This window comes from Rhinichthys klamathensis, unplaced genomic scaffold, assembly GCF_029890125.1.
Source record: "Rhinichthys klamathensis goyatoka isolate OS25496 unplaced genomic scaffold, OSU_Roscu_1.1 h1tg000212l_1, whole genome shotgun sequence".
In the NCBI taxonomy this organism is placed as follows: domain Eukaryota; kingdom Metazoa; phylum Chordata; class Actinopteri; order Cypriniformes; family Leuciscidae; genus Rhinichthys; species Rhinichthys klamathensis.
In genome coordinates this window covers 355268-376805 of record NW_026606737.1, presented here as the reverse complement: position 1 = coordinate 376805, position 21538 = coordinate 355268, and the positions used below count along the sequence as shown (strand labels likewise).

General features: G+C 39.6%; 1 protein-coding gene across 2 annotated transcripts in view; it reads right to left on the bottom strand.

The window, feature by feature from the left end:
• Positions 1-407: 407 nt before the first annotated feature.
• Positions 408-21538, bottom strand: part of slc4a3 (solute carrier family 4 member 3) — a 115136-nt gene continuing 94005 nt past the window's right edge. For both annotated transcript variants that reach the window (XM_056263997.1, XM_056263999.1), the window contains 16 exons: positions 20474-20654; positions 19632-19767; positions 12738-12903; positions 11161-11263; positions 10781-10965; positions 8340-8562; positions 8039-8257; positions 7251-7399; positions 6906-7100; positions 6357-6560; positions 5635-5724; positions 5259-5425; positions 4875-5128; positions 3520-3689; positions 1347-1520; positions 408-1240 (listed from right to left, as the gene is read on the bottom strand). In XM_056263997.1, coding sequence (XP_056119972.1) covers positions 1163-1240; positions 1347-1520; positions 3520-3689; positions 4875-5128; positions 5259-5425; positions 5635-5724; positions 6357-6560; positions 6906-7100; positions 7251-7399; positions 8039-8257; positions 8340-8562; positions 10781-10965; positions 11161-11263; positions 12738-12903; positions 19632-19767; positions 20474-20654 — 2694 coding nt within the window. In that variant the 3' untranslated portion in view covers positions 408-1162. The remainder of the gene's footprint in view (positions 1241-1346; positions 1521-3519; positions 3690-4874; positions 5129-5258; positions 5426-5634; positions 5725-6356; positions 6561-6905; positions 7101-7250; positions 7400-8038; positions 8258-8339; positions 8563-10780; positions 10966-11160; positions 11264-12737; positions 12904-19631; positions 19768-20473; positions 20655-21538) is intronic.

Sequence of the window (21538 nt, the reverse complement as noted above, 5' to 3'; positions counted from 1 at the left end):
TGCAAGTGCATCCATATACCCTGGCAGTTGACAGCTTTTGGAATCATATTGATTCAAAAAGTTAGCATTTATGCAATCAACGAAATCCAGGTTTCTATGGCTTTAACCTATTTCAGCTGAACTGTTCCCGAATACACTGCAGTATAACAGCATATGGAATGGAATTAGTTCTCTGAAAAGATCTATATTGAAAACACACGGATTAAATGAACTAATATTTATAATAATAACAGATTTGGGCAATAAACCCTATAAATTCTAAATGCTAAATTTATATATAGCAAAATAAAGCTGAGTTGCTCAAAGAAAAATAAACTCATCAATCACTCTGGGAAACTTCAAGACAAATAAATAAATAAAAATAACATAAATAAATTATATAATATAAAATAAAAATACACTTTTTAGCAGTGCATCTGTTTGGAAGGGAAATCATGTTCTGAGAGATAATTAATCTCTTGAAAATAAAATAAACGTTTAGCAGTGAATCTGTTTGGAAGGGAAATCATGTTCGAAGGTTCGTTTCGCTAACTCCCAAAAGCAACTTCATTCAAAATGACTGACAGGCTGAGAGTGATATCTGTCAGGAAGCAGGGACATTTTCTGCATGCTATTCCATATAGCACCTTTAAAATGTATTGTAACTACTGCATACATCAATCAAAGTAATCTCACTACTGCATAAAGTACGTCTAAAGGGACTGCACTACTGTTTTCAAGCAACGGGACTGCACAGCAAAGGGATTGACCACTCTAAAGGGCACTGAGAGGTCATGCTACTGTAATATTCAGACCCTGTGGTCAATGCCTACAGTACAGTACAAGGCAACAAAGATCTACAGCCGCAACTTATTGGATTTGTCTCGCCATCATTGCACTTTGGGAGGTCTAAGGTGCACGGGCCATATCTATATATTATATTTTATTCAAAGGTCATTGGGCAGCAGCAGTCAAACATGTAGGCCACGTTTTTGGAAGGAAAAAAACAAAACAAAAAGAAAAAAGTAAGTAATAAGTATCCAAAATATGATTTCAAAGCACACATGAAATAATTCTGAAAGACGGCAGTACATCAGAGTTCTTCAGATTCCGTACACCTTTCCCATTATGCATAGACCTGCGATCGATCGGTCAGTGACGAGGTGAGCCATGTGACCTGCATCTAGACAAGCATGTGGATCTCGTTGTACTCATCGCGTCCATCTTCATCGAAATTGGGCGAATCCTCATCAGCATCCAACTGCAAGAACAAAAAAATGTGTTAAAATGAAATCAAAACCAGGTTTTGATCAGATCATCAGGTGTGAAGGAGAGCACATGAATACAACATGAATACGCGGACTCACCGCTGCAAGCTCTCTCTCCTCAAAGATCCTGGTCAGGATGAGTCTACGCAGAGGTACGGTCATGATTAGGATGAAGGGAAAGGCCAGAGAGGCTACGGTCGACTTCACCACCCACAGCAGGACGATACACAACAGCTGAATGATGGTGAACATGTTCATACGCCAAGTCTTCACCTGAATGTCAAACAAGTTACGCCTAGAATTACAAGGTCTGAAAACTCTAGTGAAAATGCTTCTATTTTGCATTATTCTATTATAATATAATAGATCATATATTCGTATAAATTATATTGTCAGACACAAATTTGCTTATTTCATAAGCAACAGAAATAGAGCAGAATATGAAATATTCTTATTTATTTGTTTTAAATGAAAGAATTTCGATTTTCAAGCCTAGATTTCCAATGTGGTATCAGACTTTAGGATCCTTATTGTGCATGTAAACTATATACAGTGTTCATATTTATTAAAAGTGGTTTGTCATTTTAATTTTGGGGGTTCTGTGAAAAAGTGCAAAATGCAATGGTGATTTGTGCGCCACCTTGTGGGTGCTTAAAAAAACTTTCAAAGAGAATCCAGATGTCAATTTAGTACAAACTTGTAGCATATACTAGCCTGGCTAACGCCAGACCCAATCTCGTTGAGAATTGGGTCTGGGAACCACATGTTCATTTTCTCGTATTTGAGGCGTGGTTTACGAATGCCCAGAGCCGTTTATTGGGTGCTAAGGATGTCTATCAAATGCGCCTGTACGTAGCTCATAGCCAATCGTTTCAATTATACCAGATGACGTATGTAGAGCGACAGAAATTAGACGAGGGAGACGACGATGGCCGATGGGTCAGAGATTTATGTGTAGCCTACACGATGGCGTTTATCTAACGGCCGTTTCACACCGCATGCGTGAGCGGCGCGTATTTTTTCGGCGTGCATGTTAAGCAATGAGTGCATTCACACCGGGAGCAGCGCGTGAGCGTCGAGCAGGAGCAGTGAAGCGGGGGTTTCGAATCTGTTTTTTGCTGCATTGCTCACGCTAAATTAAAGTGAAAGCACACTTTTGATGGACAAAAATAAATCTGATTTCACACAAAAATTGCCCAAAATGCACAGAATTAGCATGTCTAGTGAGTTTTAACAAGAACTTGAGTAGGCAAATAAAAGAAAATAAAGACTCTAAAATATTTATAGAAGATTTACCCGGTAAAAACTTGTTTTTAATTATTCAGTTTGGGTGAAAGTTGTGTATTATATAAATAAAAAAAACTAAAGTAAACTAGCCAGAAAATATTATATATAAACGTTCTTTTAGTTCATGTAACGTTAACACACAGACAGCTACAGGCTAGCACAACCCAAATCAAAACCGAGTGTGTGGTTTATTTGTGTGTTTTGTTATTTATCCGCGGAGTTGCGGTCTTGTAAACATCGAAAGTATGACTGAAACTAATAGATTGGAGCCATTTTCTGGGTTGTTTTGTTGTATTACATTTAACTTATATGCGAATGTTGTACACCTCCCCATTACAAACTTTCAAGACTATCAATGTTATAAAATGACCAACTTCTGAAAAAAAATGTATAGTTGTTTTTGTAAAGAATTGCTCGCTTATATATAATGCCGAAGTCATTTTCAATGTCTTTGGAAAACAAGAAAAAACACAAAATGACTTAAGCAATTATGCTATGAGGCTAACGATATGTAGCTTTGGAGCCGCTGCTGTGACACTGTACAAACGCTTCCAGTGTGAATACTCTCGCGCGTCTGCAGCTGCAGTGACGATGTAATTACGCTGACGCGCTGCTCAAATGCCGCTCACGCTTGCGGTGTGAAACCCATGTGTGAAACGGCCGTAAGGCTGCATCGAAAGGTAACTTCGCGTCTACTGCCATGTTTGATCCATAGGTATAAACAAACTGCTTCGGTGTGTCGCATAGACGCGTCATCGTCTTGCTGCTCCCTCCCCGTTCTGTGATTGGTTCCCTAAATGAGGCGAAAAATCTGGCCATGGTATCCAGACTGCCTTTCAGCGTGAATTGAATCGCGCTGCGGTAAGGCAGTATGGGGAAACCCAGGCTAAGCATATACCAAAATCAAAACACAAACACAGATGATCATCATTGCATTTGTAAATAACATCACCACTAGCTCAAACTCTTGGGAAGAACTGATTACCTTGGTAACATAGATGTGGTCGGGGTGATGTTTAGCGGGCGTGACCATGAGGGTGATACGCTCATAAAGCTGGATACCAGTAAGAGAAGTGATGCCCATGTACAGAAATATCCCAAACAGCACAGCCAGAGGAATATGACGCAGCACATCTGTCATCACTATAGACAACCCTGCACAGAAGAGATAGATAACAATTGATAATATGATAAAGGACACCGGAGTTCAATACATATTTCAATTTAATATATTGATAATCAGATTAAACTATTCTTCTACCAAGTAACAGTTGATTATTCTAAATGCAGGATATTCATTGCCAATCAACACAGCATCTTGCCGCATTTCTGGTGTTCATTTTCATTCGTTTTGAAGTAGTAAAAACTTGCAAGCTCTGACTTCTTCCTTTTGGCTGTTGGGATGTCATATAAATACAAATAAAATGGCAGCAGCCTTAGCAGTTAAATATAGTTAATTACTTAAACTTACCGTTTGGTGTTATTTTATTATTTCACTGTTATCAATAACAAAGCCACACATTAAACCTCTTAACTCTTACAAACAATGCCATAGTAACAGGCAGAAACGTCTTATTTAGTAACATGGCTGAACATGAATGCACCAACACTACTGCAGGTTTGGGCTCAGAAATTAATATTTTTATTTAGCAAGGATGCATTGAATTGATCAAAAGTTACAGTAAGGCATAATGTTACATAATGTTACTAGCCTCATGACAGCCAATGTCAAATCCAACCACATGACAGTTTAATGTAATGTTAACCCATAAAGCTAAGTGGTTTCTTAAGTTTGATAATTAAAATAAATGTTTATGACATATTTATGACAGTTTATGTTGTCTTGGTAAAGTCAAGTTGTCATGACAAAGACATCTCAAACAATGTCATATTTGCATTTAAAATGTCATTGAGCGAATGACACTTAATGACAGTTGTCATAAACATGCATAAACCCTCCTTCATATTCATGACATGTGTCATGTCATGATTATGAAGGTGTCATGTCAGTCTTATGCACACCCCTTCAAGTAAAGTGTTACCAAAGAGACTTTTTTTCAAAAACATTGACAAATCTTACCGACCCCAAACTTTTGAACAGTAGTTTATATAGAATGTGTGGTCACAGGTGTGATAATAAGATGCTCATCCAATCAGAATTTTACGGAGCCTCTAAACTAAAGGGACCTTTGCAAAAATAAAAATATACAGACTTTCACATGCTCACAAGAAAGTCTGTATTTTTTTTATTTTTGCAAAGGTCCCTTCAGGGGCTCCGTAGAATTTAGAGTCGGTAATCTATCAATATCTGTTATGTATTTTATTTCTAGTGTTTCTTACCCACTAGGATAGCCACACACATCCCTGTCACCCTCTGCTCTTTAACTTCTTGGATCATGGGCTTCTCTCCAGGGGCAGTGGCTTTGCTCATGACTGTCAGAGCATTCACGTGAGTCACCGAGCGCACAGTGGCGGCAGTCAGCCAGGGCAGGCCGAAGAGTGGGCAGATAGCTCCCAAAGTCACTATCAGAAGCAGGTCCAGATGAAAGCCAGAACCCTTGACCAAACGCCTCTCCTTCTTGCTTACTATCAAGCTGCAGACAGGATGAAATTGTTGGAATGAATACAATGAGCCACAAATATGATTGCATTTCCATCTGAGGTTAAATTTACCATCTCAAGATGTGTTGCAAAGGACTGTACATGTAATGTTAGCTTACTCACGTGGTGATTTGAGTCTCCATGAATATGAGGATAAAAACAAGCAGGGCCGGGATCACTGAGGCCCCCATCATCCAAACCGGAAAAGGCTGTTTATCTCCTAAAGGACTGATAAACCAGCTCCGTTTGTCCGGAGATGTGACCGAGAAACCAGAGGGGACGTTCAGCTTCTGCAACCACAAAAACACAAGCGCTCGTATCCCAGAGATCCCAGGCTTCATTGGTTACAGCGCTCTGCCAAACCAACCACACTGTAATACAGACTCGGAAGAAACCTGGCTCCAATTACAGGCCCAGTGCTTAATAAGAAGAGTACGTTGGGAGAGGAGTTTCTTTGCGGTAATATACAGCGCACGTGAGAGTTTAAGAGTGTGGTTACCTGTGTGTATGTATCAGGGATGGTGCAGTCCACCAGCACGGAGATCAGTATAGAGATGGGAATCCCGAAATCACCAATGATTCGCCTTGCCTTTGATGATAACAGATGATACACAAACACACACACACACAAACAGAGGATGGCAAACTTTTTAGTCAGCGCAAAATGTTTGCTCACAAGGAATCACAACTGGAAAAAAAATTATGTTTGCAATCAGCATTTTTGTTGCTTTCCAGTAAAAACATAATTAAAATGAAATTTATTTAGCAAAGTTGTCGAATGAAGAATTACTTTCAAGAGATAGATAGACAGACAGATAGACAGACAGACAGACAGACAGACAGACAGACAGACAGACAGACAGACAGACAGACAGACAGACAGACAGATAGATAGATAGATAGATAGATAGATAGATAGATAGATAGATAGATAGATAGATAGATAGATAGATAGATAGATAGATAGATAGATAGATAGATAGATAGATAGATAGATAGATAGATAGATAGATAGATAGATAGATAGATAGATAGATAGAGTATATATACACACACATAGACACTAGCTTTGTGTGAGAAATAGATTGAAATTTAAGATGTTATTCACAGAAAATCTTCAAATGGAGCTCACAAGACATAATGATGAAAATGCATAATGACATATAATTTGCTTCAGATAAATATATTCCTTTTATCAATTATATTTTGCTTTATATTTACCTTTCCACCAAGGAATCTGCTGTTACGAAATTTTCGCAGAAAGAAGGCCACAAAAAAGGTTCCTATCATGAGTACTAAGGATAGCAGGGCTGTGTTGGGCTGGTTGAGGATGGGTTCCGCAATCACACCTTTGTCTATGGGTTTGAAGGCAGATAGTACAGGAGCTGTAGGGTAGCTCTTCATCAGAGGGTGCTCTTGAAACACCTGAGGGAAAATAACACATTTATTTATTTAACCCTCACTTGGATTCTAGCATCTGATAAATTAATAAATGTAAATAAATAAACACGTTTCTTCACACCTTACAGTGACAGCAAACTACCAATAGCATTCAATAACTTTGTTTCTGGCTGTCTACCACCTTACATAGGCAGCCTCCTTAGTTAATTTCAGTAATTTCAGAGTATTATGGGATTGCCTTCTAGCACATGTAAAGATGCCCTAGAATTTGGCAAAAAGAAGACACCTTCCTTTTAAAACAGTCTACACGTCTGAAGCACACCTACGATGGCTTTGCACATGCTGGTATTGGTGGCGTTAAATATGTACCTTAATGAGCTTAGAGAAGGTTTCAAAGATGAAAATGAGAGAGATGAGAAACGCAAAGATCTCTTGGGTGAAAGGGGAGATGTAGCGCACGAGGAAGCTGCCCTCAGCTGCCACAATCACCAGGACAATGAAGATGAGCCAGAACCCGATCCACACTCGGCCTGTGAGATATTCGAAGCCCTGCGCCTGGCAGAACTGATAATGAGGAAGAACAAAGGAGGAGCAATAGGAAAGATAGCAGAAGAAAAAGAGAGAAACAGGAAGATAGAAGGGCAGACCAATGTTAATAACATGAAACTACCTCTTTTTTCTCGTAATGTTTGAACCATAAAGACAAAAAAGTACCTTATAAAAAGCCTCCTCAAAGACCAAAAGTGGTCCAGAGAAACCAATTATGAGCAAGGGCTGTCCTGCTAGCAGGGAGAACAGCACACCCACTGTCGCCGTGGAGATGATGAGCTCAGAGACTCCCATCATGCCTTGTGTCTTCTCACCTAAATAAATGAGAATATAAAGTATCAAATCAGACTGTGTAAACTCATTACCGCCACACTAGAAAAAGAAATCATGCTCTGATAAATCGTAATTATGACATTAATAGCTGATTTTTTTTACTTATTACGTCATAAGTCTGAGATTAAAAGTCGAAATTTTGACACAAAAAGTCATAGTTATGAGATAAAAAATGGAAATTGACAACTCAAAATGAAGAGAGTCATTATAAATTATGATGAAATTATAATATAAAAAGGTCAAAATTATGAGATGCTAATCATAACTGAGATGAAGTTAGAATTATGAGGAAAAAAAGTCATTGCTGACTAACAAGCTCATAATGATTTTTTATCTCATAATTATGACAAAATGTCAGAATAACGACACACTATTATTATAAAACAGTTTAAATTAGTTTAAAGTTTAAATTATGACAAAAAGTATGACAAGTCATATTTATGATATAAAAGTCAAAATTATGACACTCATATCTCATATTCATGACTTTTTCATGTCATCATTATGATTTATCAAAGCATTTTTTTGTTCTTATGTGGCGGAATGGGCTTCTGTATTATACAGACACCTTCAAAGATAGAAGGTGAGTCGAGGGACGAGAGCGTCACTGTATCACTTGCCTAATAAACCTCCAAAGGTGATAGTGGGCGAAAGAGCAGCAAAATAAATGAAAATGACAGCAGCAAAACATTGTGTGTCAATGGCGTCCTTCAGGTCGCTTAGGTAGCGTGGATAACGGCGGCGAATATCATGGATCACACCTCCAAAGGGAATACCAGAGCGCTTGAGAGGGTCAACATCAAACTGATCTTCCTCCTCCTGTTCATCCGTACTCGCGTCTATAACACAAAGAGTCCAGGTCAACATTAACAGAACAGACAAACTGGAAAATGTGAATCTCAAATGTAATAAGTATTTCACCTTTGGTCTCCAGCTCAGCTCCTGTAGCAGTACTGCCGCATTTTTTGTGCTCCCTCTCTTTGCGCTTGCGTAGCATCTGTTTCTGGAAGGAGGCCACAGTCTTCAGCAGGTCTTTTCCCTCGACGTCCGATGGTGGAATTACAATACTGCAGTCTAAGAACTCATTGATTCCATTAAGCAGGTCCTGGCGGTCATCAGCAAAGTATGCTACCTCGTGGAAGTTCTGTGGAAGGTCATGAAAAACAGTGAAACTGAGTGGTTTAAAAGTTATGAGTATCGTTTAGCAACTTTTGACCAGTCGGTTGCAGTCCTGAAACTTATTTTTAGCAATGTGTCTTTTTAGAAATTTATTTTCATGTGTCTTAATGAAACATTTTTTTATTGCCGTTGTTACATTTATTTGCGATTTACTGTAAAAAAAAAGTTGAAAATCAAACATCTCTATGGTTATTTCGATGAGGCTTGGTCTACAGATCATTTGAAACAATTGTGTCCAATCTTCTCAAAAATATACAGCAAACAACAGTTTTCAATAAAATTCAATATGGCGGACGGGTCATAATTTGAAACTTGACAAATGGGGTGTCATATAACAGAATGGAGGAATATGAGTTAACCAGAATCAGAATTTTGGGTCAAGGCATTCTGAAGTTATGATTTGATTTCTATGCCGTAAAACTGATTAAGCACTCTTGGGACATGATGCCAATGATACCCATAAAGTTTTGTTTCAGTTTGCCAAAGCATTGGTGACATATAGGCACATCTTCTGTTTGAAGGCTTTGCCATAAAATTTGTTAGAGATTTATTGGAGAATGGGAAAGAATATCGAAAGTCCGTTTGATGATTTTTTTGTGGTTTGGTCCGAATATTATCTTACCCAATTCTGGAAAAGATTGGACAACATTTGCAGCAGGAGTACCAAAAAAACATAAAATTTAAAATTGCGGCCAAGTAATAAGGTGAAACTTGATAAATGGGGTATCTTTTGACTTACTTAAGGAGTATGAGTAAACCAGAAGCGTAATGTTAGGCCAAGGCATTTGGATTTTTAATTTTTATGTCATGAAACTGTTTAAGCCCTCTTAAGATGCAATTTGCCTAAGCTCAGGGTGCTAATTTCTGTTCCTGGAGATATGAATTTGCTGGTTCAGGTATGTCTGATAAACTTTGCAGGAGGGTAGATCTCCAGGAACAGGAATGAGTGCCTCTGGCCAAAGCATTGCAGAGATACAGTATATGCTCCATTCCTGTTTGGCAGATCCACCACAAAATTCATTACAGGTTTATAAAAGAATAGGAGAAAAAAATCCATTCTGGGATTCTGTGGCTGGATCTCAAGATCATCTGACACAATTCTGGAAAAGATTGTGCAAAATTTATAGGTGGTAGTTTTTTGTTAAAAACTATTAAAAACTTTTAAAGGGTTAGTTCACCCAAACATGAAAATTCTGTCAGTAATTACTCACCCTCATGTTGTTCCAACCCCGTAAGACTTTCGTTCATCTTCGGAACACAAATTAAGATATTTTTGATTAAATCTGAGAGCTGGATCACTCCTCCATAGGCTTCTTAAGGGATCGAAACTGACCGGCCCAAAAGTTATGAAAGACATCGTTAAAATAGTCCGAGTGACTACAGTGGCTCAATCTTAAGTTTATCAAGCGACAAGAATACTTTTTGTGCGCAAAAAAAAATAAAAAATAAAAAACGACTTTATTCAACTAATCATTTCCTTCTCTGTACGGCCGTGAGATTTCACGTAGTGATATTGCGCAAAGCTTCTAGGTTGCACGTCACACGTAGGCTCACTATTGGCCGACGCTGGTCATGTTTGTGATGCGTGACGTACAACCTAGAAGCTTTGCATAGTTTCACTACGTGAAATATCACGGCCCACAGAGAAGGAAATGATTAGTTGAATAAAGTCGTTATTTTTGTTTGTTTTTTGCGCACAAAAAGTATTCTCGTCGCTTGATAAAATTAAGATTGAGCCACTGTAGTCACTCGGACTATTTCAACGATGTCTTTCATAACTTTTGGGCCGGTCAGTTTCGATCCCGCTCTCAGATTTAATCAAAAATATCTTAATTTGTGTTCCGAAGATGAACGAAAGTCTTACGGGGTTGGAACAACATGAGGGAGAGTAATTACTGACAGAATTTTAATTTTTGGGTGAACTAACCCTTTAAAGTATTTGTTGAAATCAAAAATGGCAAAAAATCTAGCCAGAAATGTATCTGGACTGACCCAAGAATCATAAAAAAACAAAAAATGCAACTTTAATGGCGCTATGCAGAGGTTCTCAACCAGGGGGCCGTGGTCTAGTAGGATTTAAAATATTTCAAATAAGACAAAGCAAGCATTAAAATAAGGTAAAACAACTAAAAATCCAATTCTTATCAAACCATGATTCATATTGTATGATTCTGAAGATGAACCTTATCAGACATTAGGGTTGAGAAGGAGCGCCCAATCTCATGATAGTCCATGTTGGTCTGCGTGGGGCCCAGCAGCACAAAGATGAACCGAACCGGGACGGGGACTTCCAGAACGGACTCCAGAAGGACAGCCTCGTTCAGCCGGACAAAGGCCATCGCGGGCTTCTCTAGGAACTCCATACACCCTATAAACACATATATTGCGGTTAAAATCAAAAACCACACAAACAGGAATCCAGAGACAGAAATCAAACACAACAGAAAGCATTAATCTTCGCTTAGCTGACTGAGGCATTATTGGAAAACTCTGGTGCGATGACTCAACATCATCTCTGGACCTGAAAACAACAAACGTTGGAACGAAACACTCCTTAGCTTACCCACTAAGACCACTGTGGCCTCGGCATCCTTGGGAATCTTTGCCAAAAGTTTCATAGATCTGGCGGCAGCATGTCCCTCAGCTGAGACAGGGTGGAGGTTTTTCTTTTGTTGACAGAAGAAAATAGTTAGTGCCATTTGAACGCCACACATCAGCCTCAAGCTGTGGCAGAAAAGCTTTGGCAGATAGCGCATGCATAGCTGCCCTCACTCTGATTGTTTATTGTTCCATACGACTGTTTCGTTCATGTGTTCGGGTGACGGGGTGAATTTTAATGAACCATTGTGCCTGTTTTGCATCACCGAGCACAAACCTAACCCTACAGATCCAGGTGACAAAGTGGAAAAGCAAATGGTAAATCACTTCAAATCAATTTAACACAATACGTCTTCACTTTTTATATGGGCTGTTTCGAATGTGCCAACATTTTTAGCCATGGGGAACATTCATAGTTTCACAGCTAATGTATCAAGAGTTTAACTGGAAGCACCTGTAAACTCACTATTACGCTTAATCCTGCACATGTGGCAGAGCAACTTACATGATCCAAGCATTAGCAGTGCTGCTAACTAGACCCAGACCGAATGTGCAGATGCATTTTCACTGCAAATATATATATTCTTGCTTAGTATTTCGTCTTGTTTTCCAGTACAAATAACTAAAGAATAGCTATGTTTCCATCCAAAGTTGCAAATTTAACTTATGTGCAAAATTGGAATATCGCATAAAACATTTGCAAATAAAGCACAGTTTCCATCCAGTGAGTCGAAGAGAACAAAATGGTCACTTCATGATAAACTGTCAATAAATATCACTAAGAAAAATGGAAGTTCCTGCAGTAGGAGAAGCCTAATTTTGTATACAGTATAATAAATTACTTTAATTTATCTTGAAGTTATCTTGCTTTCAGATGTGGATGCCTGCAGTTTGGTAACGCAGTCGTGTAAGACAGTTCTGGCAGGTAAAAATACCGAATCACTTTGATGACAGACATTGCTCAGGCATTTCAGGACGACCAAGACAGCATTTCAGATGCTGTGCAATGAGACCGGTCCACTGGTTGGTCCAATTATGCCGTCCCATCGCAAAGTCACATGACTTTTTTGAAGTGCTTATGTGCGGATACTATGGATGTTCCCATTCTTTCTGCAGAGTTGGTTGAAGCTAGTTTAGCCGGTTTCTCAAGCGGATGTTTAGATGGTTTTGTTGGTCGAAAACCAAAGCCTAACCAGCTGACAAGTATCCAAACACGTCTAAAACAATTAAAACAAACCAGCCTGGTCAGATTTGTGGTCAACTAAGACTGGCAAACCACCATAGGCTAGTTTCAGGAATTTTCTTTCAGTAGATCTGGTTCTAACCAACAAAACATGTACATTACATCGCTTGGGTGTAGGCCTTCAGAGCGATGCATACTGAATGGACCAAGCACTACCACATGGAGGTCAAAGATGGTGTCCTCCAGGTAAACACATCACTAGCCCAATAAATTTGGCAGCAATTTTCTGGAAGCCTGGATGCTCACTACGACATGCACACAAATGGAAGCAAGCGACTCACAAACAATGCTACAAACACCTCTTTGTCATGTTCTGCCGCTTTGCTGTCATGCATCTCCTCGTGGTCCTGGGACACCAGAGGTAAGCTGGTGTCGTGAACGTGATTGTGGTTGTGACGGAAGCTGCCCAGGCTGTTGACAGAGTGGTTCCGATGGAAAAGGCCCTCTTTCTCATCATTGGGGTGACTGGACAAGAGAAAGTAATTTGTGAAGTCTAGAGAGCAATCTTTCATGTGAGAATGTTAAATGCATCCTGACGTTATAAAATCATTTTCTTGATTGTTTTTTTTTAAAAATCTGTAAACATTCTTAAAACAAGATGAATGTAAAACAGCATAATATACTATACTATACTATAATATAATATAATATAATATAATATAATATAATATAATATAATATAATATAATATAATATAATATAATATAATATAATATAATATAATATAATATAATATAATTAGGGCTGTCAAATGATTAATCGCGATTAATCGCATCCAAAATAAAAGTTTGTGTTTACATAATATATGTGTGTGTAGTGTGTATAATAATTTTGTATATATAAATACACACACATGCATGTATATATTTAAGAAATATTTGCATGTATATATTTTATATATATTTATACATAATTAATATTATATATAAATATAAATATTTTATATATTAATAACACATTTTTCTTAAATATATACATGCATGTGTGTGTATTTATATATACAAAATTATTATACACACTACACACACATATATTATGTAAACACAAACATTTATTTTGGATGCGATTAATCGCGATTAATCGTTTGACAGCCCTAAATATAATATAATATAATATAATATAATATAATATAATATAATATAATATAATATAATATAATATAATATAATACAGTAGTCAACATTTGAAGTGGATCAAATTAACCTTTCATCAAAGTTATTCATGAATTTTGAACAATACCCGTTCTTATCTTAGGACAACTTTTTTGATCCACTTCAAATGTTGACTACTGTATAATATAATATAAAATAATATAATATAATATATATTATATAATATAATATAATACATTTCTTTCTTCTCAAGTACACTTGTCTCAAGTAAACTCTATTCTATAAACATCAGGAATTAAAGGGATAGCTCACACAAAAATTAAAATTCTCATTATTTATTCATCGTACTAAGGAAGCGTATTGCATTCACTTGAAGAAAAAAAAATCTACTCTGTTTTTCTGAATGAACGAGTTAATTATCTCAGAATTACGAGATCATTTTTCATGGAAAAAAGTTTTTGCTCTGTTTTTCTGAATTAACAAGTTAATTATCTCAGAATTATGAGATACATTTTTCTTGAAATTAATTTTTTTCACTTTTTTATGAATTAATGAGTTACTCATAATTTTGAGATAATTAAGTCATTAATTCAGAAAAACAGAGCAAAAACTTTTTCCCATGAAAAATGATCTCGTAATTCTGAGATAATTAACTCGTTGATTCAGAAAAACAGAGTAGATTTTTTTTCCTCAAGTGAATGCAATACGCTTCCGTAATCATCATTGTGTGTGTTGTTGTTGTTTTTTTTTTTGCCATTTATCTTTATGAAACAAAAAACAGCATCCATGAAAGTATAAGTCATATGGGTCATATGACAAGAAGGTGAATAAATGACAGTATTTTCACTTTCTTTTTGGGTAAAATATGTCTTTAATAGTGGAAATGTTATGACTTCTTTAATCTGTCAAGCTACTCAAGTCCATTTGTTCTCCTCCGTGAGACAAATATCCCTGCTCTTGTGTTTATTTAGCTCCACGGGTACAGCAATTTCCTTGCTTATCAATGTCCAAAAAGGCAATTTTCCATCTTCGCTTGCAATATTTGCAAAGCAAACACAAAACCCAACATGTCAGGATATCAGAATCCAAACTGCAAAACCAAACCACATTCCCTGTTCGCTCGAAAATACACGTGCCAAAGCAATCAGTAAAAAATGCTAAAGACAACAGAAAAGCAACATGCGGCTAGATGATATCAGGGAATATTTAAACAGAATTCAAACTCTAAAAAATCGACTGCAGAGGTAGTCCAATGAATTAATAAATGCCTTTATTGTTTTTCACAAAAATACTAATCTTGGTTTGCTCTTGGTGCTCTACGTGTACTGAAAAAAGTAAAGAGTTAGACTAAAGAGTGCCTGTCCAGCTTTGTTACACACGTCACCGTGACCGCGTCCAGCGGTTGACATCGGTACACTCATTAAGCTTAATTTGAGATCTTGTTATGAAAGGTTCCCAAACACAAGGTGTGACATTGAATTGTGTTTGAAAACATTCCCAAAACTTAAGTAACTAATGACCTAACTTATAGAGCACCTTTATGTATTTTTTTCCACATTACAAAGACATTTTTTGGTGACTAATTTGAATGTATTCCCATGGAAAGCTGCATCTGAGATGATGGGAAATGCTGTAGAGAGGTTTAATCTAGTTTTTGACTTCATCATGTGTTAGTTTTATAGCCTGGCAGAGTGAAATATGCATCTCTGAGTAGTTCCAACTTCCCTTAACTGATATAAAAAGACAACAAGAAGCAAGCACAACTGGTATTGAACTTTTGTGGCACTCGCTTAAAGTTACCAAAAGAGATTCCAACATTTGTTATCCTTAACGTGTATTGGTAACAAATTAAAGTGATTTTTAGTTTTAGCCTAAGAACAAGAATAAATGATTAATCACAAAAAGATTATTTTTTAATCAAACATATGCAGTCGCCCCCAAAAATTATTTGAACATTCAATCCACACCTAAAAAATGTCTTTGCATTATACACTGGCGTTCAAAAGTTTGAGTTAAGGTTTTTTAAATGTTTTTGAACATTTAAATGTGGCTTGAGTGCCCAAAACTTTTTGGAGCCACTTTATGAATATCTTTTGTCATATTAATGCAAAGGGGTTTAAAAAGGTACATCTTCAAACCATTAATGCAACCCACATTTCTGGCCATGCAATATTAATTCTGTTAGCAGTAGCACTCAGGTAGAGTACCATTCTGACCTCAGAGTGTGATCCTGTGGCTGAGCAGAGCTTAACAAAGAAAACACACGGCACTTCACAATCCTTCAAGAAATGAGGCCTGTCTGAGCCATACTAAATACTGCATTTAAACAGCACTAACTTAAAATAGTCCAGAAGTAAGGTAAGCAAGGTAACAAAAACACAGGGAATGGATTACAGGAATAATTCACCCAAAATCGAAAACTAAGCCTCATGTCTTTCTGACCCTGTATTGTTTTTGAAACTGATGAGTGTGTGAGCTAAAAAGTACATGATGATTTATATGGCCAATCTCCCAAAAAAGCACCTTAAAAGCATCATACAAATAGTCTGTTACTTGTGAGTTATACTTCCAAGTCTTCTGAAATCATATGATAGCTCTATACAGACCACAATTAAAGGATTTGTTCACTTCAAAATTTAAATTTCCTGATAATTTACTCACCCCCATGTCATCCAAGATGTTTATGTCTTTCTTTCTTCAGTCGAAAAGAAATTAAGGTTTTTGAGGAAAAAACATTCCAGGATTTTTCTCCATATAGTGGACTTCAATTGCAACCAATGGGTTGAAGGTCCAAATTGCAGTTTCGATGCAGCTTCAAAGGGCTCTACACGATCCCAGCTGAGGAATAAGGGATCTAGCGAAACTATCGGCCATTTTCTAAAACATATAAAAATTTATATACTTTTTAACCACAAATGCTGGTCTTTCAGTAGCTCTGCCAACCCCTTTGGTCTTGTGTTTTGTGCCATGTGCTTGTGTTGTCTCGTTACGTTACCCCGCCCCCTTGTTATCCTCGTCTCGTCATTATTGTCTATTCAGTTTCACCTGTCCTTGTCTAGTCAGCTTTACCTGTCTTTGTCATTAGTGTCTCCCTATTTAATCCCCTTGTGTTTGCTGTCCTGGGTCGGTACATTGTCAACCTGTGCGTGTTACTCTTTGTGAGAGTCCTGTGAGTACTTTGTCTGAATATTGTATTAAGAATTGTGAGTTTATGTAGCTGTTTGTTTTCTTCATCTTGTCTTTATCAGTCAGTATCTAGTCCTAGTTTATTTCCTGTCTTAGTCTAGTTGTACTGCCCCATCTGTCCTGTTTTGCCCCCTCGTGGGTTTTTGTTTTCTGTTTTGTGCCTCAATAAATCCCTGTTAGTCTGCATATCGTCTGCGTTTGGGTTCGCTCTTCAACCACATGACAGAATGTACCGACCTGCTAAGAACCCAGCAGACAGTATGACCTCTCAACTCCAGTTCCAAACGGAGTTCCGTGAGCGATGCTGGTTGTCCGCATCAACCAACGGAGAACGGGTCATTTGCCCTATCCCGTCCCAGGGTGAGCAGATCATGAGGGATTATGCCCGCCTCTGGGATCATTTTTCCCGGGAGGTTCTGCAGGCTTCTTCCTCGGGCTCTCCACCTTCTGCCTGCCTGCCAGCTATTCCCGAGGGTCGAATGATAGGCGTCGCGACGCTTGGGGACCAGGCTGGCGCCCTCACGACTCCTGGCACTTCATCTGCCCCCTTCGGTCTTCGAGGGAAACGAGGGAGGCGAACCTCGTGGGACTCTCCTTCAGAGTCCTCAGCGTCGGAGTCTATCCTGCCAGAGATAACCCCTTCGCCCGACACAGTTCCCGCCGTGCTTCCCCAACCCGTCTCAGCTCCGGTGATGGTCACTGCTTCTCGACCTAGGAGAAAGAGGAGGAAGAGGGGAGCCTCCCGTTCTTCGCCTGCTGCAGTCACAGAGCCCGCCGCTGCAGTCACTGAGCCCGCCGCTGCAGTCACTGAGCCCGCCGCTGCAGTCACTGAGCCCGCCGCTGCAGTCACTGAGCCCGCCGCTGCAGTCACTGAGCCCGCCGCTGCAGTCACTGAGCCCGCCGCTGCAGTCACTGAGCCCGCAGCTGCAGTCACTGAGCCCGCCGCTGCAGTCACTGAGCCCGCCGCTGCAGTCACTGAGCCCGCCGCTGCAGTCACTGAGCCCGCAGCTGCAGTCACTGAGCCCGCCGCTGCAGTCACTGAGCCCGCCGCTGCAGTCACTGAGCCCGCCGCTGCAGTCACTGAGCCCGCCGCTGCAGTCACTGAGCCCGCCGCTGCAGTCACTGAGCCCGCCGCGGCAGACAGCGCTTCTTCCGGTTCTGATTTGAGCGCTTCATTTGAGTCTGTTTTCATGTGTGCGGAGTCTGATTCTGTGAGTTCGGTTCCCGCTCCACAGCCGTCTGCTACGTCCCCTGTTATGTGTCCTGTTCCTTTGCCCGCTGTTTTCCCCAGTCAGGAGTCTTGTCTCGCCACCCTCAGCTTCCCCTGTCGTGATTCCCTCTCCGTCGTCCACTGTACCTCCTGTCCCTAATCAACCCCGGACTGTTTCCTCCAAGACCCCTCTTGTGTCCCGATCCAAACCTGCCCGGATTCCTCGCCCCAAGCCCTCAGCCCGTTTTCCGAAGACCCCCAGCACACCCATCCACCCTGGACCACCCCCCATGAACCCTGTGTTTCCTCCGCCACCTCTTCCTTGTTTGTTATTTTTATTGTTTCATCCTAACCCTGTTGTTGTGTTTTCGTGTTTGCCGTTACTGTTATTTGTCATGTTTTGTTGGTTTGTGTCGATGTCTCAGTCTGTCATGTCCCGTGTTTGATGTCCCCTTGAGGAGCGTCTGGTAGCCGCTCCTTAAGGTGGGGGTTCTGTCATGATTCTGCCCTCGTGTCCTTGATTTTCTCTAGTCTTGAGGCAGGATCATGACAGAATCTTGTTTTGTGTGCAAGCACATGGTCTTGTGTTTTGTGCCTTGTGCTTTTGTCTCGTTACGTTACCCCGCCCCCTTGTTATCCTCGTCTCGTCATTGTCTATTCAGTTTCACCTGTCCTTGTCTAGTCAGCTTCACCTGTCTTTGTCATTAGTGTCTCCCTATTTAATCCCCTTGTGTTTGCTGTCCTGAGTCGGTACATTGTCAACCTGTGCGTTTTACTCTTTGTGAGAGTCCTGTGAGTACTTTGTCTGAATATTGTATTAAGAATTGTGAGTTTATGTAGCTGTTTGTTTTCTTCATCTTGTCTTTATCAGTCAGTATCTAGTCCTAGTTTATTTCCTGTCTTAGTCTAGTTGTACTGCCCCATCTGTCCTGTTTTGCCCCCTCGTGGGTCTTTGTTTTCTGTTTTGTGCCTCAATAAATCCCTGTTAGTCTGCATATCGTCTGCGTTTGGGTTCGCTCTTCAACCACATGACATAATCCTTTAAGTTTTTTATCTCTTGCGCACTAGGGTTGAAACTGAAACCATAAAAAAGACATTTCTGTTACTTGAAATAAAATAAATGTCGATTTAAATAAATAAAACCTAAAGCATTTAAAAAAAAATATTTCTCAATTATACTAAAATAACACTGTTTCACGCTCATTTTTAATAAAAAAATTAGATGCAATTGTGGCGTGGCAAGTGCTGGAAAACTTAGACAGCATATTAGATTTGAGAGATATGGGATATACTGTAGCTATGGACTTTTAAAATAAGTCATTTGGACTGGTTTTATGGATGTTTTTGAAGCTTAAATCACTTTTGCTGCACCAAAGGAAAGACAACAAATACTTCAAGGTTGAAATGAGATGAGGATGAGTAAACAATCTATTCCTTTAAACACTCTTTGATATAATCTATGTCTGATGTCTCTGCAGCTGCAATAGCAAAACCCCATTAAAAACTTTATTGGCCATCGGCCTGGCGCACTGTCAGACGAAGTATATTTGTTATGTAATCACGCCTCTTCATTTAGCAGGAAACCAATAGAGGCAGCTGTGACAAAGGACATTGGCATCAAGGCCCACCACAGAGAAGATCAATATGAGCTTTGTTTGGAGTATTGATGTCTGACCTCCACTCACCTGTGTTTGAGCAGAAGCGCTCGCAGCACGTTGGCTCGGTCTTCGGCTCTGATCTGGTCCGAGATGATCATGGTTTCCACCAGCAAGTGGGCGATGCCAGGCAGTGTGGTTTGATCCAGATCTAGCATTATGGCACCTGGGTAACAAAACACACTGTTTGTAACATCGCTCCATTTATCATACACCTCTGTCAGCTTATATAATGAAATAATGTATATATATATATATGCAAATAAAAGAAGAAAATTTAGTAGCTAAATTTAAAGTAGCTTGCTTTTGTAAAGTATTTAATTCACTGGATTATCTAAAAATAGGCACTGCACCACATTTCAATCAAATGTTCAGCATAAACAAATATATCACGACATATACTGTTACTGTGATATTAAATTTCTCATATTCTGATCACACCGCCTAACTCTACATAACCACAGTATGTTTAGTTGTTTTTGCAAACCCTCATGTCAGTTCATCACTGCCGTCCATTAAAGATGTTTTTTGTCAGGCTTGTCATGTTGGTTCCATAACCACAAGAACTGAAACTTACCAAAACCTTCTCGTTGATAGACATGTGTTTGGATTTGGAGTTTGGAGTCATGCTTTTTCAAAAGCATTTTTCAAAACTCAAGAACTGTTTACCTTGAATGGAAAATTATCAGTTTTTCATGGTCAAAAAGTGGATATGCCCAAGAGGGTTTAATCCATTTATATCATTTAAGTGTCCATTTGAATTCTGTCAGTCACACGACAGCACTGGGTTGTCAACTAGAAACAGCACATGGATGTTAGGATTGGACCAGAATCGCAGGGTTGGGTGGGCTGGCAGAGCGTTCGACTCTTACCGTGTGTGATGGTCCTGCGGAGCTCCAGCAGGCTACGGAAGGACAGCGAGGCCACATGCGGTTTACCCCAGCGATCCGTCTCCTCCTCCACGTCTTCCTCAAACTTGATCCAACGTGCAGTCTCTTTCCAGCGCATCTCCTGGTTCTTATCCACTATCAGCTCGTTGAGCTCCACAAACACCTATGGTGATCACAATGTCAAAGGCACATCATAAAGCACTTTTAAAGAATCATAACCAAAGTTACTTCAAGGCCATTCCCTGGGCAGCTCATAAGAAACAGGCAAACAAGTACAGCTCTAGTTGGAAGGGGAGCAAAACTGAAATATATGACAGCAATATCATAAATCTTCTTTTGTTTTAGTATTTTTGTCTGAAGGGACTGTTTGGTAGGCAGGCCCCGAGACATGGCGAAAAGACGCAGTGTCTCGTTCCCTGTTCTCAGGGAACAGAGGTTACCGTTGTAACCTAGACGTTCCCTTTCGAAAGGGAACTCGCACTGTGTTGATTGACGCTAAGGGGAACAATATACCAACGCCACCATGATAAGGGGAGTGCATACCCATTGGCAGTGACAACTGTCAAAACCAGCAAATTCAAATGAAATGCCAGAACCACTCACACTCAGGTCACACTGGGCTGTCAGTGACAGCATTCCCTATGGTCATAGCCCAAGCTATACGTTCCACAGGAAAACCTCCATAAATATTGTTTAATAAAAGGCCTACCTGGGCCTCCTCAAGGGCGTAGGAACAGAAAGTTTCAAATTTAGAATGGGTCCCTTCTAGGAAATGTGGCTAGGGAACCCTGAAGGAGTATGCATGGGTGTCAGCTCATGGCTATGCTCTGGCTTCATGGGCGTGTACTTCGAAAACCAAAAGGAAGTGAAGGTTTGAACTTTCCTAACCTTTCCTAACTTTCCAGGGGAATACTATCTCCTCACCCTGAGATTTAACAGGGTGCGGGCCCGCCAGCGGCTCTAGAGGTGACAGAATTTTATCTCCGACCAACCCGGCGCTCGAGCAGTAGCTCAGCGAGGTGAGTGGAGTCTATTCTGGCGGCCCAA